We start from the raw sequence: 17,940 nt of genomic DNA, 5'->3' as shown, positions 1-17,940 counted from the left end.
ATAGCATCTGTGTGTTCATTTGTGGCTAAAACAGCAGTGGGACCAGCAAGGACAGAAAACCAACCATAACAGTTAAGTAAGCACATCTCTGATCAATTATTGGCTCATCATTAAGTTGTATCAATGTGAAGGCAATCCCTAGAAAGTTGACCTTAAAAATATCTTCAAAGGTTTAACTAACAAACAAACATCTAATGTGTGTTGGTGCTTTGTTTGCATGTGTGTCTGTATTCTATGGACGCTCAGTGCCCTCAGAGGCAAGAAGAGGGTATCAGAACCCCTGGGACTAGAGTTACAAAAGGTTATGAACCACTCTACAGGTGCCAGGAATTGAACTTGGGTCCTCTGGAAGAGCAGATGGTACTCTGAACCACTGAGCCACTCTCCAGCCCCTAAAGAATTAAGTTTTTTAATTGGAGATATCAATAACTACCTGACTCTGGAGTAATAGACTATAACTTTAGTCCTAGTAACTGAAAAACCAAATAAAAAGCAATAAACTCAATCTCTGGGATGGGCAACTAAGAATTCTACATCCTTCTAACTATTATCTAAAATGCATTACTTTCAAGAACAAAATTATGAAGTGTGGAAGGAAAATAGGAAAGTGTAACCATATAAAAGAAAGGAAAACTAGCAGTCAATAGAAAATATCTCTTTGAAACCTTTAACATTAGATTATTTGGCATATAAGAACTTCAAAATTATGTGTTCAGGGAGCTAAAGAGAACAAAAGAATTAATAGAAAGTATGTTACTGACTTATCAAACAGGGATATAAAGACACTATAAAAAGAATCAAATGGAAACTCAAACTGAAATGACACAGCACATACAGGAAAACAGAATGAGATTAAAAACTGAGAGGTTTTTTTTTTATCAGCAACAAAGGAGGCAAGAAGAGATGATATATTCAAAATTCTGTGAAATGCTACAATGAAGTGTTTCTTTATTAATTTGGATTTAAATTAGTGTTGCTTGAAAACAGATGGTGATGAGCTATCTCATCAAAATTTTATGTGACCTCATCTATAGCTATATAATCAAAACAGTTACTGATAATACCGAAGAAACTGATTTTAGGGGCTGGAGAGATGGCTCTGTGATTAACAGTATGGGATGCTATTCTCTTGCAAAGGACCTGGATTTGGATCTTAACACCCACAGGGCAGCTATCTATCTTTGGTATCAGTTGCAGGGTATCTCATGCCCTCTTCTGGCCCCCATGCACATACATGTAGGCAAAACACTCATACACAAAAAATGAAAATAACAAATACATTTTTTTAAAGAAGGTAACTTCAATTATTTGGTATACAAAAGTTTACCAGTTGTTAAAATGAAAACAAATTACATACTAAAGAGATATAGAGACATGTTTATTTTCTATACAGAATTAAACCACAAGGATGGGGAGACATTAAGACCCAGTTAGGGATACTGTCTGATCTTTAGGTGGATCAGAGTTTGATCCCCAGCACCCACATGGCTGTTGGTAATCATCTGTAACTCCAGCCTCAAGGCACCTAATGCCATTTTCTGGCATCCTTGGGCATTGTGCTCACATGGTACATAGACATACATGCTAATAAAGCACCTATATACACGAATAAGTAAATATTAAATCTTGGATGAATATTTGATCTTGAAGAACATAAGCATTGTTAGTGTGGCAAATTACCAATACAGAGCCAGGTAAAAATACAAGGGATTTTAATAGGGAAAAGCCTTATTTAGAGAGCGACCTAGCCAGCTGCCGGGCAGCAGTCTGTACAGCAAGCCGAAAGCAAAACTGAAAGTAGAAACCCGCCACCTGAACGTCCTTCACTCTATGTCACCCTAGCAGGCGTGGTCAGGCACACCTGTAGCCAGCCCCTAAGCAGGCGTGGCTACAGCATCCCCTATACATCGTCAGTGTTTTCAGAGTTGATTGATACTTTGACCATATAATCAGCAACTGACGATACTTATGTTCTGCAGGAACACTTTGTATATAAATAACAGTGCAAAATGACAAAAGTATGCTTGGGACCATTTCAGAAAATTATTGCAAATTCTGTCCTAATTCCAAGCAAAATTAACTTAATAATTTTTAAAAATGAAACTCAAGTCAGCAACTCAAATACCAGTTTTTGAAATCAAAGTTTCTGACACGATCCAATCTGTAAATAATACTAATTTGCTACTTACATACTAAGGACTGCTGTCCTAAACATACTAGAAAACTTTGTTTCCAGAGCCAAGTCACATGATGCAGAAACACCCTAGATTCAGCACATTTGATTATTGTGATGCTTGGTTTTAACTATCAACTTGATACTCTCTAGAATCACCCTAGTTTGGGTAGGCCGGTGGCCATGTTTGTCAAGAATTGTTTTATTGTTAATTGATGTGGGAAGATCCAACCCACTGTGGGTGGCACCATTTCCAGGGTTTGGGTTTCGTTTGGCCTGTGTGGAGTGGAGAAAGTGAGAGAGTAGTAGAAATGCATGCCCTTGTTCTGTGATCTTGACTGTGGATAGCTGTTCCATGTCCCTGCCTTAACTTCCCTCCAATGATGAGTTGTAATTTGGCTTTGTAAGCCTAAAATGTCTTCCCTTAAAGTTTCTGTTGTCAAAGTATTTTACAATGACACAGGGATAATTTTGAATTAATTTTCAGTCATTGCACATTTAAAATTTTTCTGTTGGCATTTTTTTAAACTCCACATTCAACTACACAACCCCATATAGGGACCTGGTGTACAGTTCAAGAAGCTAGTAGAAAATTTGAGTAACACTATAGGTTAATGCAACCTGTCTGACTGACCAAACACCAAACTTTTCAGCTAACAATAGCACCATACACTTTGTTTTCCTGGGTACACAGAAACATCTTCTAAATAGAGCATATGCCAAGACATACACAAATCTTTCAATTTAAATCATACAATGTATATTTCCTGATTTACAGATTGGACTTTAATTAACTAATTGAAATGTGAAAATTCACAAATATTAAGAAACTAAAAATGGATAGTACCTAGGCCAATGAAGAGTTAACAGGAAAATAAGAAATATTTAGAACAGAATGAAGTGAAAACATGATAGAATACATAGGATACAAAATTCACAATTCTTAGGGGAAAATTTGTAGCCTGAGACTCCAATGGAGGGTTACTCTCTCAGCCTATCTATCTACAAATGATGTGGCAGACTTTGGTGATCCCCCATGGAAGGCCTCACTCACCCTGGAGAGTGGAGGGGGGGATGGGATGGAGAGGGAACTGGGATTGATATGTAAAATAAGATTGTTTCTAATTTAAATTAAAATATTATAAAAAATGAAAAAGATCTTAAATACATACCTAAAATACTTCCGGAAGAAAGGAAAACCAGTATGGTTTCCATCTCATGGAGTGAGATCCAGAGCTAATGTGATCAAGAACCTGAGAGTCCATGGGTCACAGGCCTAGGAGAAAACCTACTACTATTATCCTACTAAAGGAACAGAGCAATAAAATGACTCTTGATGACATACTGCTATATCTATTGATGAGCACCTCACTCAGCCAAAATAAGAAAAGCTGCTTCCTCTTACAGCAGAGACCTACTATAGGACAATGTGCAGAAGGTGAGAGACTTGGGAGCACTTGGTCCTGAATGGGATGTCTTCATCATACCTCTCCCCACAAGACTCGGGGATCTATGCAGAAGAGGAGGCAGGATATATCTGTAAAAGCCAGATATAGTGATGACTCCAAGGAAACAGGACTTCCAGACCAACAGGACTCAGACACATATGAACTCACAGAGACTGTGCAGCCCTCACGGGACCCGCACAGGCTCAAGCCAGGTAGGATCTCAGAACTGAGGGGGACGGGGATGTGGGGAGTTTCTACAACAGAGAAACCTGCTCTCAAAGGAAAACAATCCATTTCTTCCAGTGGAGTGCTGCTGAGTCTATCAACCGCACTCCAGGCCAAGCCCCATGTCCAGGAGCAGCTAGCTTACATAAACAAACTCCATGTTTTGGCTTGGGTTTTGTGGGCTTTTTGTTTCTCTTGGTTTGGCCCTTTTTTTTGTTGCTTTGTTTGATGTTTGTTTTGTGGAGTTTAGGGGGGAAATGGAGGAAGACAGAAGATGAAGTTGAGTGGTTAGGTAGGATCTGGTAGGAGTTGAAGGAGAGAAAAACAGGCTCAAAATATTTGTATGAAAAATTTTTGCTAAAATATTATAAAGAAAGAAATGAAAAAGGATGAGGAAGATACCTAAGTGAGTGAGAGAAGACCTGAGTCTAAACCTCTCCCAACTATGTAATAAACCATAGCTCTGCATGCCTGTACCCTGTATTGCAGAGTGAAGGCAAATAGACCTGAGAGATTGCTGGCCACACAGCCTAGCAAAAAAGAGGGTAAGCTTCTAGTTCAGTGTGCACCATGTCTCAAGGCAATAAGGTGGACAGAAATTAAATATGACACCTAATATGCTCTTGTCTTTCTATTTACACACACACACACAAATGAAATCTCACCAACATGACTACCTAAACCTGAACAAGGACATGCCAGTGTAGACAAGGGGGGAGACTATGAGGCTTCAACCCTAAACAAAAGGAGTACAAGCAACTAAGAAATGTTGAGTGAGAGAAATAGTCTTCTTTGGGGAATAGCATAGCAATTGGTTTTCCAATACCAAATGATCAGCCCTGATAACATACATAAAGTGACATTATACATACTAAGCAGGTTTTTGTGTTTAGGAATACATATGTACATAAATATGCACATATACATGTAATAACAATTAAATAATTTTAGAACAAGATCAAGACAAGGTATATGGAAGAGCTTGGAGGAAGGAAAGGGAATGGGGAAATGATGTAATTAAAATCTCTAAAAATTAAGTAGGAAATTAAAATAAGAATAAAATCAATGAATGAAAAAGTTGATTGACATTCCTATAGGCAGCAAAAAGAAAAGTCATGGATTAACAAAATTAATAATGAAGGGTTCACAAAGGACCTCAAAGAGTTGAACTGGCGAAGGACTACTAAGAATAACTTTATGGAAATTATTTGGACAGTGAATTGATGAAAAATATTCAAGAAAGACACACATTATTAAAACTGACTTAGCTTACTCTGGTAGCTCATGCATGTAACCCCAGCATTTAGAAGGCCGAGGCAGGAGAATTAAGAGTTCAAGGCCAGCATGAGATAGATACATAGCAAGTCTGAGGATAGCCTCAGTTACAGAAAGACTATTTCACAAAATAAACAAAACAAAGCACCAGACTCAAAGAAAGTTGAAACACTAAATAAACATAAGAAAAAGAAAAGACACATTGAACTAGTAATTTAAAAAAAAAAAACCTTTTCTCTAAGAAGCCTAGACTCAGATATATTAATTAAGCATTGGAAGAAATATCAATTCTTCATGGGTCTTCCAGAAAACAGATGAAGGAAGCAGGCTCACAATTTATTTTATGAGGCTAATATTTCTGTTACCAATGGTAGACAGAGCCATTAAGAGGGAACTACAGATGAAAATTCCTCATAAATATAGATACAAAAACATCTCCACAAAATATATACAAATCAATTTCAACAGCATACACAAAAAAATCAAACTTTATGATCCAGTGGGACTAATGCAGGAAATGCAAGGTTGACTTAATGTCAATCCAAAGAATATAAACTATTGTTTTGATGGATTAGAGGACTGGAGTACAACACCAATATGTGCAAAACCAAAAAGTCATTTGGCAAGTGATAAATATCCCCAACAAACTGACTACAAGGTTAAACCTCCTTATACTAATAAAGATTGTATGAGAAAATCTATGGCTAACATACTTAAGGATGAAACACTGATTTACTTTTCTATAGTGGCAAATGATGTTAAATATGCTTTTATGTGGTTATTGGCCTTCTGTGCATCTCCTTTCAAAATGTGTCCATGTTAATTCTGTTTAACAATATTCTGCCAACTGCTTCCAGTGTTGTGTTTAATACAAAGTGAAACCAAAATAGAAAATTAACTCACCTTCCTAAAGTGTTCGTTTTTATCAGGGTTCATATCTATTTTTTCTTAGTGTAGTTCATTTTTGTATTTTAGACTAATTTTACTGTTATAGAGAGTCTAGCATACAGTACAAGGAGACCTGTATAGTTTGTGATCCCCTACTATAGGTGTGTATAAACCACACACAGGTATGTACACACACAAACACATACTCATTTTCCCATAGTATACATGTCTTGCCTTGACTTGGTATATTGTTACAGTTGATAAACCAGTATAGATATATTATTTTGGCATTAAAGTCTATAATCCTTATTGTGACATACTCTTAATATTATATAGTAGTGTGGACTTTGAAATGTTCATAAGATTATGTATCTATAGTTACAATAGTATATTGAGTTAATTTATTACCTTAAACATCCTGCCTGATCACATATTCATCCCCCTTTTTACTTCTTTCCAGAACTCCTGGAAATGTCTTCCTCATTTATTCTCTATGTGTGGTTTTGCTTTTTCTAGGATGCCATGGAATCATAATCATGGCTGAAAGTCCTTTAAATACAATTCAGAATTTGGCCTTATCTCTTATAAATTGTGACCTGCTGGTACATATTCAATATTATAAGAAAAACAAGTTGTATTGTGCTTTCAGTTGCTTGTGAACCACAATTAGAAGAGTCACTGGTATGTCCTTGAAGTCACATATATGTAAATAGTCAATATCAGTTCTACAAGCTACTTAAATATTTTTAAAATACTTATTATCTGTTAATTTATCAATAATTTGTGACTAATATGTATTTTTAATCCACATTTTATGTTGGATAAACAACTTTCATGATTTGTAATTTAGTCTTTTCAAATTAAAAATGCCCTCCCATTATAGTAGTAATGAGTGGCTTAAAGTATATCCTATCTTTGGCTTTAGGTAATAAACTATTGAAGAGTACACATCCTAAATTCTGTACAGTCACTGAAAATACATTAATCCTTTACCAAACTCTGAACAGTTCAAACATTGCTCAAAAGTTCAAGTCCAAAGTGGGATTTGGTTTTTGTGAACAGAGATTCAAAATAGACACTTAACTGTGAGCCTCTCTCTAAAAAAAAAAAAAAAAAAAAAAAAAGAAACATTTCCAGTAGACAGTGGCACAGAGTAAGTGCTGCCAATTCCAAATGGAAGAATGAAGGTGTGTGGAGGGATGGAGCCAAAATAAGACTGAAATCCAGTAGTGCAACATCATATACTATGGATGGCGATAGCATCTGCAGGCACATGGTGGTGTGATGTGAGCTTCAAAGGGCTTAGGCAACTGCAAACCCTGCTGTCTTGTGATTTTCAGCCCCCTGTCTCTCTGCTAAGCAGTTTCTCCTCTTGCATGTGGATTTCCTTGGCAAGTGTTCCATGTTCCTGGAATCTCCAACTCCCTGTGGTCTTCCACACACCTTCAATTTCACTCTCAGAACTTCCTGCATTGCTCTTCTGGGGACCCCCTGTAAAGAAGGGTTCTATCCATGCTATACATTAGCCTGCCTTCCAAGCTTTCCTTTGAAACTGAGTAGAAGTCTCCAGGACCCTGTAACTTTTATGTTTTGTTTGCTTTAAAACAAGCAACAGATGGACAACACCAAGGTGTGCTACTAGCTCAAGCGGTTACATGGCCCTCCTGGACCTTGGACAGCACTGAGGTGTATTACTAGCTCAAGCAGTTACACGACCCTCCTGGACCTTGGACAGCACTGAGGAGTATTACTAGCTCAAGCGGTTACACGACCCTCCTGGACCTTGGCCTCAGCAGCAGAGCACATGAGTGGTTGGATGTACAACAATGCTCCTCCAGGAGTCTCTATTCTGACAACACAGCCAGAGCCCTCTTCTCCAAGCAAAATATTTCAAATAAATTTACTCCTTCATACCCTTAATTCTGCAATGGGTGGGTCTGGCCAGCTTCCAAGAACCCTCACAAGGTATCTTTCTTTATTGTCCTGATGCAAAGCATATGTCATTAGTTTTAAAACTAAGACTAATATCTTCAACCACCACACTCTCCTTAGTCCCAAATTTGAGCATGTGTCTTACGCAAGCCACAGTTCTTCAAATCTTTCTGTTCTGCTTTTTTCTCGAAAATTTTACAATAAACCCAGATAAAGGCAACCATCAAAACTCTTCCTATAGCCAGAATTCAGGACTGGCTGCAATAACATTTCCTTTGCTAGATTAGTCCATCACCTTTAATCTAAATCTTCTACAAAGTGTCAAGGAATGGACAAAAATAGATCATTTCTTAGCCACAATGTATCATGAATGGCCTTCAATACAATTCTCTCTTTGTGCTTGTTATAAATACATGTGTTTGTTGTTGGGTGATGGAGGTCATAGATGGTGCTGTATGGAGCTGGAATGGGCTTGGGGCTGAATGCCATGGAGACAGACAGAAAGACACACACAGATACTGGCTGAGTTCACCCAGCAGGGCAGGCCAGGCAGCATTCTAGGGCCTGTAACACTTGGTTGATGGGCAAGAGTCATCTGGGAGTCTGGTCTAGGGCTGGTGGGGCCCCAGACGCCTTGGAGGGTCCTTGGTCCAGTCAGATTGAGGTTTTGTGTGGTGCTGCAGTGGCACCTGGGCTCAGCTTGTATCATTATAGGCCTTGCACAAAGGCTGTGCAGTGCATGTCCCAGTTATAGTATTTCAGCGGCATCTGCTCCACCTGGGCCTGTGTCAGTTGCTGTATGGGTTCTAAAAGGAAGGAAGTTGGTGCTCAGATTTTTGCTACACAGTATGAAGCCCATCTGGCCACTGGGGTAGATGCAGTAGGCATAGCTCACCACAAGGATCAAAGATTGCAAAAGCACCATTTCCTTGATGAGGTCCAGGTGTAGCCAATACAATTCTCAATGGACTTCTTATTCCTATGTGAAATGTCACAGGAATAGTCTTGTGTTTCTCACAGTTCTATGGGCTTTCTGGCCATCAGTGCTTCCACCAGAATCACCTATCAGGCTCTGGTTATATAATTCTAGGGTTTCTCCAGTGTGTATCTCCAATCCTACCCAAACTACTTCAAAAGGTTTCTGAGACATACTTTCTGCTAATAGTTTTTTATCAACAATCCTACTTCTTCGTGCCAATTTTGTAATTTTGTGTATATATCTGTGTACATGAGTGCATGTGATTGTGCATGAATGTGTGTGTGTGTGTGTGTGTGTGTGTGCGCGCACGCGCGCATGCGAGCGTGTACATGCATGTATGTATGCATGTATGTGTTTGTATATTGGAATTCCTATCCCTGTGAGAAATAACTGAGAGAAACAATTTTAAGGGAAGAGGAGCTGACTTTGACACAACAGACAAACTGCCTTACTTTGGGCCAGAGGTGAGGCAGAACACATGGCAATGTGGCAAAGATTTTCTCCTAGTAGTAATCAGGAAAGAGATAGAGAGAAGGGGACAGGGGAGAGAATGCTCTTACTAGTAGATAACCTTCCTTCCTTTTATTCTATTATCAGTGCCCACTCTATAGGTTGATGGGGACATTCAGGCAGGCCTTCCTCCATTTAGTTTCCCCTTCTATAAATGCAGACACAATTAGAAGTATGCCTCACTAATAATCCTCTAGATACTTTTCCATCAACAAAGTTTAACCATCATGGAGCCCTGGGGACATACTTTCACTTCTACTTCATACTTGATATAATATTTTGCATAGTATATGCCCAATACATATATATCAATCATGAGAATGAATGAGTATCATGTTACTATGTGTGGGAATGTACACATAGGAAGCAATGAGGAGAAGGTAGAATTGAAATGCATTCTGGAGATGGGAAAGGAGAAAAGCAACCATGCATAAAACTGCAGTTTGACGATGCCCCCTCCCCCTATTTTCTTCTACTGGTCTTGCCTGAACATCAAAACTTTATCCTCTGGGACACTTCTCCAAGCTATGATTCATACTCATGTAGTTCAAGTCATGTTTGGGTTTTGCAAAGCTATCACATATGCAGATATACATAGTAAAAATGTACAAATATTATTTATTCATTACAGTTATTTAGGACTGAAAGCCAAGTAAATGTTCAGGAAAAAAATTAATAGAGTTGAGTAGCTAGTATGACAATAAAAATCATCTTTAAAAGGCTAAGCTTCCTAAAGTCAAAGTTTTATTTTGTCAAATGACTCAATAGACTCTAAGGAACTGAATTCTGTAGCTAAAATCAGAGGTGCACAAGTGATCATATATGGGCCTAGTGTGGATACAGATATATGACACTGACTTAATAATTAACTATAGTAGATTTTGCTAGTTTATGGATATAAGCATTTCTATAATGTATTGGCAACTCAAAATGTAGGATTGTGTTCATTCAATTAAAAGTAGTGTATTATTTTATAGTAAATTTTATTGTTAAATAGGGTTTTCTAAAGGAGAACACTGCTTCCCTAGGGCAGAGTTGAACTGTAATCCTTCTATATTTCCCCAGTTTGCAACCCATCTTTGGAATTCTCTATTACTGTTTATTCACAGTTCACTGATGATCAATACATTATAATCACCATCCAGTATTAGTGAATTAGAAAATTTATAATTTATGAATATTTAACATCACATACACTTCATAGCCACAAAATAAAATCATTAAAAATTTTGTGTCAAGAAAGTCTTGCTTTTTAGACCTTGGAATACCAAACATTAATTCTTGCCTCTTGATAAGAGGTATGCCTTGCTTTAGTGAGTGTAGTCCTCATTATTCTTTGATTTTGAAGGAGAAATTGAAAAGTAGATTTAGGTAGCTGAAATCCAGCCACTCTGGAAGTTATTATTATTGTACTGTCCATTCAAGTGTATTTATTTTTGCTGAACTTTTACCTGGCTTTCATCTGGACTGGGAAAAACCACCTGCTTTGTTTTTCACACACTGGGGTTTGCTCTTGAGCTGATGTGAGGGATGGGATGGAGATTGGAAGGATGGGAGATGGGGATTGGCTAGAGCCCTAAGCATTCATTCTATCCAAAAAGATAAAGTCATAGAAAAGAAAATGGGCAGAAAACTGGAGAGACAAGTCTAGGCAAGAATGGTGAACATGACGACAATTTTGAGAAGGGAAAGGACACACATGCAACACAGAAAATTGTGACCAGAATATATTAGAATCTTGTAAGATCAGATTCTGATATAAGAAGTACAGAGGAATTAAAAGACAAATTAATCTTCTGGGAACCCTAAATGATAAACTAAGATGGGCACAATAGGAGAATGGGAACGAATCTGTCCAACAGTAAAAATATTTTTAAAGGAGTATATGAAATTTTCAAAGAATATAAAAAGACCATAACCAGTGCGCAATAGCATAATTTCTTCTCTACCAACTTTACTTGCAACCTGAAAATGATCATGCCCTGCTTGGAAGGGTGGGTTTCTAAGTGAGAATGCACTTGAGATGTCTGAGAATTGAAACTAAGACACATAAAAGAGAAAGAAAAAAAAGACAAGGCCATGCTAAAACTGTCCAGGGTAGAGAGTCAAAACTGACCCAGCAAACACTCACAACTCGAGCTTTCTTTTTGCTTTGTTGACTTTTAAATCACCGAATTTGGTTCTGTGTTTCTCTAGCCCCATCTACATCCCTGTTTTCACATCCATGGCAGTACCTTTTTACCTCCTTTCAAATGATCCTTTACTTTTGTGTGCCCTGAAGAGGCATTTAAAATAATGATGGTGAGAATCATGTGTTTTGTGGACAAGTAATAACACTCTTTGAATGTACTCCACTCCTTCTCTGAACTATGTAGGGCAGTTTGAAGGAAAGAATAGATGGGATGGGCAGTTATTACTAGATAACCGTATAGAAAGATGTATATTGCTCTCTCCTCACTAGGTGTTACTATCAAACTGCTCCAGTTACTCCAAATGAAGATTTATTTTAGCTGAACAAACTCTCACACTCCAAGATCTCAGAAACTCTAAAGAAGTATTCCCATCAATCACCCATGGGTAAGTTTTGATTTTTCTAGCTTACCTGTAACTATTTTTCTTTTACAGAATAATTTAAAAAGAATAATTTTACTTATGTAGCATAATATATATATATATATATATATATATATATATATATATATATATATATTTAAAAAAAACAACCAAACAAAGCCAGACCAAAGGCAAACCATTTATCTCCTGGCTTAGAAAAGTCTCTATTACTTTACACCACAATTCTTTTCAAATTTCCTCTATTCCAGGAATGAAAGAGAGAATAGAAGAAGAGAGAAGAAGATGGATGATGGATGCTATTAAAATATATGGAATTTCTTTTATTTCTATTCTCCTTTGCCTTCTTGTTAGGAAAACTTCAAATTCTAGTATGCAATAAATATGAGCAAGTGCACCTGTGCAATGCATATAGTGCTCCAAGAATTTGTCTGGCAAAGAACCAATGAACTATTTTATAAGGATCATCTTTCAGACCAATGTTCTCTGGACTATGCACTGAACAATAAAGCTCAGGTTTCATCTGGTTTAACATCAAATTCTTAGTCATTGATCAACATACTACTTTTTCTTTTCTTTTCTTTTTCTTCTCTCTCTCTCTTTCTCTCTCTCTCTCTCTCTGTGTGTGTGTGTGTGTCTGTCTGTCTGTCTCTGTCTGTCTCTGTCTCTGTGTGTCTGTGTGTGTGTGTGTGTGTGTGTGTGTGTGTGTGTGTGTGTGTGTGTGTGTGTGTGTGTGGCATTCCCACCATATTTGGAGATATCCAGAGAAAACTATGTGGTGTGAATTAATTAAATCTACTATTCTTAACCATTTTGGTGTTATACCATATTGACAGTTATTCTGGCTACTTTTTGTAAACTTGACATAAGCTAGAGTCATTTGAGAGGAGGGAAACTCCAAAAGACCATGCTGTACATAGGCCTGTAAGACATTTTACTATTTAGTGTTGGATGGGGAGAGTTCAGCCCATTGTGGGTGGTGCCATCCCTGGGATGGAGGTCCTGGGTTCTGTAAGAGCAGGCTGAATGAGCCATGAGGAGCAAGCCAGTAAGTATCATGCCTCTCTGGCCTCTCCATCAGCTCCTACCTCCAGGTTCTTACCTGGTTTGAATTCCTTCCTTGGCTTCCCTCTGTGGACTTTGACTTGGAATATGTAAGCCAAATATACCCCTTCTTCCTCAAGTTGCTTTTGGTCATGGTGTTTCATCACAGTAAGAGAAACTCTAAGACAATAGTCAACTCAGTGGCTAAGCCTCTAAACAGAGCTCTGACTAAGATTATGTTTCAAGCCAACTTATTTTCCCCTTTATTTTATCAATTCATAGGAAATGACATCCTTACTTACCATTACCCAGTTCCCAAGAAATGTTGTACTTTTTGCTGGCACTGTACTTCAACAGGCTCAGGGCACTAGAACTGTTCCAGGAGTTATTGGGATTACGACGCAGTGCATTTAGAGCAAATATCAGGTGGAGTCCAGAGCAATCAGCAAAGTTATAAAGTTTGTCTAGAGACCTGGCTGGGAAGAAGCAGAGAAAGGCTTATAACTTTCAAATCTCAACAAAAGGAAAATATTAGCTTCTACAGAAAGCCTTCCCTGCTAGTAAGAAACTGCACAGACAAGCTAACCTTCTAAAAGAGAGTATTACCTTCTGACCTGGGATGCACTTTGATGTGATTTGGGGGAGACAGCACTCAGAATTTCAGACAGAGCTTGCAAACTGGCAACCAAGCCTAGCTCACAGTGCATTTGTTTGCTAATAAATGGTGCAATTGCTGATCTTTAAGAAAAGAAGATTTCCCAAACTAGCTGGGTTTCTAGATTTGGGGGGCAAATATCAAAAGTTCTAGTACTCTTATGTCTATATTCATGCTTGACTGACAGTAATCATGTCAAGGTACAAAGTCACAAAAGACTAGCTGGTCAGTATTAGAAATAACACAGATGACCAAGAGTTCCAAAGCATTTCACTCTGGGCCACATTTCTAGTATGTTTGAGATGGAAGTTCTGTAATAATTTTGCATATATGTTCATCTCAATACCAAATGACTCATATCCACCCCATTCCTTCATTTTACTGCAGCAACTCATGTCTGGTTCTCATTCCCATTTATATGGAATAGGTACAATGCCCATTTACTTCTAGATTCATTCCACTCTGTCAATCATCTTCCCTTTATTGCTGTTGTCAGTTTCTCTCACTCCCAAAAGCCTTAATCAGTTTTCACTACCAGGGAGTGTACTGCAAGATTCTCTCTTCCAGATATGACAGGGAAGCTACCCACTAAATCTCAACAATAGGCTGCTTAAACAGGAAATGAATGATGACAATAGCAGTTGACATACCAGTGTGGATGGGTGAACATTGATGAAGAATTACAGGCCCTGAAACATGACTGCTGCCCTACCCATACATGAAGAACTACAGGCTGTGACAAAAGACTTCTGAGAGAAAGAGGATATACCTTTCTCAGGAATGAGACCTTAAACGGCTACCCAATCTTGTGTTGAGCTCTAAAACACACACACACACACACACACACACACACACACACACACACACACACACTCACACACACACACACACACACACACAGTATGAAATGGACCCAGGGGGTTTCACTTATATATTTACTTCATACATATGTAAGAAGTAGAATTTTTTGAAAAAGAAGTCTTGATTTTGAAAGAGTGTACGAGTGGCACAGGGTGGGGATGGACAGGGAGGAGATGGAGGGGGAAATGATGTGATTATAGTTTAATCAAATTTTACAAAGAGGCATAAGTAGAAGAAAAAAAGAAGATCCATCCAATAAATTTTGATTTTGGTTTTAAAGAACAGAGGCCAACATCTGCCCTTGCACTCAGCACAGTCACACCTCAACACTGGTCACCTGTGATAGGACTTCCAGGCCTTCATAGGGCAGATATAAGAAAGACTGACAAGGAAATTTTTAAAAAGGCAAAACTCAGTATTTTTTCAGTATCCATTGTGAGGAAGATGAAACAATATATAAGAATAGCCTAACAAACTAGCCAAATTAAACATATTTTAAAAGAAAACTATCATCATTTTAAAGACCATTGGCAATAGTTATCAGATTGCACCTACAACTGAATAATTACACTATCATGCTTTGCTTTAGATAAAATAGTTTTATCTAGAGGTTCCCTGATACCTGAAAATTATTATAGGCTTCCCCAAGTAGTTTGAATATTAAATGATCAGAAGAGGTCCAATGTGAAGTCCTTTGATATTTGTGTCACAAAACTTCAATTATGTTGACAGGAAAATATTTGTTCATTCATACTCCTTACACTTATGGTGACCTTTTACAGCTTGTCAGCTATACAATGGCAGATGCTTATTTTTATGAGTTTTAGTTTTATTCATAAAACAAAAGTTTCCATAAAATAAAATCCTAATAGAATATACCAATATTTAGTATAAATGACTGAAAGTGATTTTAGATAAATAGATTACCTTTACTTAGACTTTTCTAGAACTTATTATGTCTACCTAGGTGTTTCATGTATATTAGGCAAATACATACCAAACACAAAAGCACCTCAATCTGTGACCTCATAAATTTAAGGTTCACAGCAAGGAAAAAATAATCTACAAGAAGATCACTTCAAAGTAAAGAACATGGAATAATAATTTAGAGTTTGTAAATGAGGTAAAGTTGAGAAATAAAATGTTAAAAGCTTAAGAAAAACATTATTAAGGATAATTTTAAATCTGGCCTCTTCCATGAAGTCCCTCAAGTCTAGTGCTGTATCTCACTATATCCTTCAATTAAGCCAATCATTCTGGCACTAGGGAGATATCCAGAGATCTACAAGGTTGACCCCAACTAATATTCTAAGTAATAGTCGAGAGGCTACCTTAAATGCCCTTCTCTGATAATGAGATTGATGATGACCTTATATGCCATCCTAGTGACTTCATCCAGTAGCTGATGGAAGCAGAGGCAGACACCCACAGCTAAACACTGAGCTGAACTCCGGAATTCATTTGCAGAGAGGGAGTAGTGATGACCAAAGGAGTCAAGTCCAGGCTGGAGAAACCCACAGAAACAGCTGATCTGAACAAGGGGCTGCTCATGGACCTCAGACTGATAGAAACCAACATAGGATTGTTCCAGACCCCCTGAAAGAAGTCAGTTTGGAGGTCTGGACAATCTATGGGGCCACTGGTAGTAGATCAGTATTTACCCCTAGTATACAAATGAACTGTGGGAGCCCTCTCCACATAGAGGGATACTCTCTCAGCCTAGACACACTGGGGAGGGTCTAGGCCCTATTCCAAATGATATGACAGACTTTGAAGATCCCCATGGAAGGCCTCATCCTCCCTGGGGAGCAGAAAGGGGATGGGATAGGAAGTCTGTGGGAGGCAGGGGAAGAAGGGAAGGAGAGGGAACTGAGATTGACATGTAAAAGAAGCTTGTTTCTAATTTAAATAAAAAACATCCCATGTGTGTTTCATCCCTTCCCACCTTTCAAAAAAAATAAATAAATAAGCCAATCATCTAGCACCTATTAGTTTATGCCATAAAGTCATCTTGAAGAGTTCTTACAACCCAAATATTTTATGTTACATAAAAATGTGTGTAATGAAAATGAAAGAGGTCAAAGAGAGATAATAATTATTGCCAATTTAAGAAATGCACTCTAAAGTACATTAGGGAAATACATGTGTTTCAGTGCAGAGAATTTAGTAGACGCTTAACAAATACAAATTTTCTTGGACTATTCCCCCTTCACCCTACCCCTGGGATTCTTCCAAACAAGTAAATACTTAAAGTTGACTTTCTACTCCCTCCACCAGAGTATACTAGTGCCTTGATGTGCCCTGCATTCCACAAGAATTGAATTTTAAGGTGCAACATTTTATTGGTTAGCAAAAAGGCAGTGGAGTTACAGAAAGGTCTACGCATCAATAGGCTTGGGACTCTTTCAAGCAATGCTGAAAGTGCTCTGAAAGTTCTTGAGACTTCTGAAGAACTAAAGATTGAAAGACAGCTAAATGTTTTTGAAAACATGTCTACATACACTACACACAAGGTTCAAAAGAAGAAAGAGTGGAGGAGCTGTGGGGAGAAGTAGAGCAAAACAAAACCTCAAACAAATAAAAGACAGCAGTCCAGTCTTTAAAAACCACAAAGAAGAAAGTTGAAAAGCAGTGCTGTACAATGCTCCTGTTAATAACACAGAGCAACAAACAGACAAGGAAAAGGTGGAGGTGGAGAGAGCCACTGAGTTCATTAGACAGGGGGACTGGAGGACAGACTGAGGGTCAAATGGAACACTCCAAGAATACAGAGATGGAGAGCAAAGAATAGACTCAACTTACTTGTTCAAGTTCTATGGCAATAAAAGAACAGAAGAACTTGGAGTTGATCTTCTTAAATTCAAGATGTAAAACCTCTTTTTTGTCAAAACACCATTTCTTCACTGAGGCTAGCCTTAGTTTCATGCTTGGGATGGACAGATAAATACCAATGAATGTAAACCAAGATGCAAATGATTGATGATTTTTCTGAGGTTTCTTAGGATTCCACACTTAGGAAACAAACCAGACAAAGAACCTTTTGATGAACAAACAAAACAAAATAGGATGCACAACTCATTAAGTTCTAGGAAACCACCTTCCTCTCATTTTCTTCCCCTGAGCAAAATAGGCAACAGTCCTTGTTTCCTTGAAATCATGTTTAGTGTGGCTGGTGGGAGAAATAACATGCTGGGGTGGCAGGGGTTGGGGTTGGGGGTAGGGGTGGGTGGGGGGGACACCAGAACAGCAGAAGCTGGTCTGCTGCTTTAGACAGGCATCATGGAGAAGGCAACAGTGAGGTAGAGATTAGAGATGTGACATGGGTAAGGGCATGAGTCTAGTGGGTAAATACAGGACTTCAGTGCAAAGGTTACCGCAA

The 17,940-nt window shown here is 38.1% G+C and overlaps 1 protein-coding gene across 3 annotated transcripts in view; it reads right to left on the bottom strand.

Moving 5' to 3' along the window:
• The window catches only part of Hpse2 (heparanase 2 (inactive)), a 585,409-nt gene that overhangs the window by 224,484 nt on the left and 342,985 nt on the right, over positions 1-17,940 (bottom strand). The window contains exon 4 of one of the 3 annotated variants that reach the window (XM_035443067.1): positions 13,348-13,521. The exons of the other annotated variants lie outside the window; for them this stretch is intronic. Within the exon in view, the coding sequence (XP_035298958.1) occupies positions 13,348-13,521 (174 nt within the window). The remainder of the gene's footprint in view (positions 1-13,347; positions 13,522-17,940) is intronic. 3 annotated transcript variants of the gene reach the window in all.

The sequence above is a fragment of the Cricetulus griseus genome, chromosome 3, assembly GCF_003668045.3.
Source record: "Cricetulus griseus strain 17A/GY chromosome 3, alternate assembly CriGri-PICRH-1.0, whole genome shotgun sequence".
NCBI lineage: Eukaryota > Metazoa > Chordata > Mammalia > Rodentia > Cricetidae > Cricetulus > Cricetulus griseus.
Note: the sequence above shows the minus strand (reverse complement) of the source record. Positions and strands in the feature narration are given on the sequence as shown.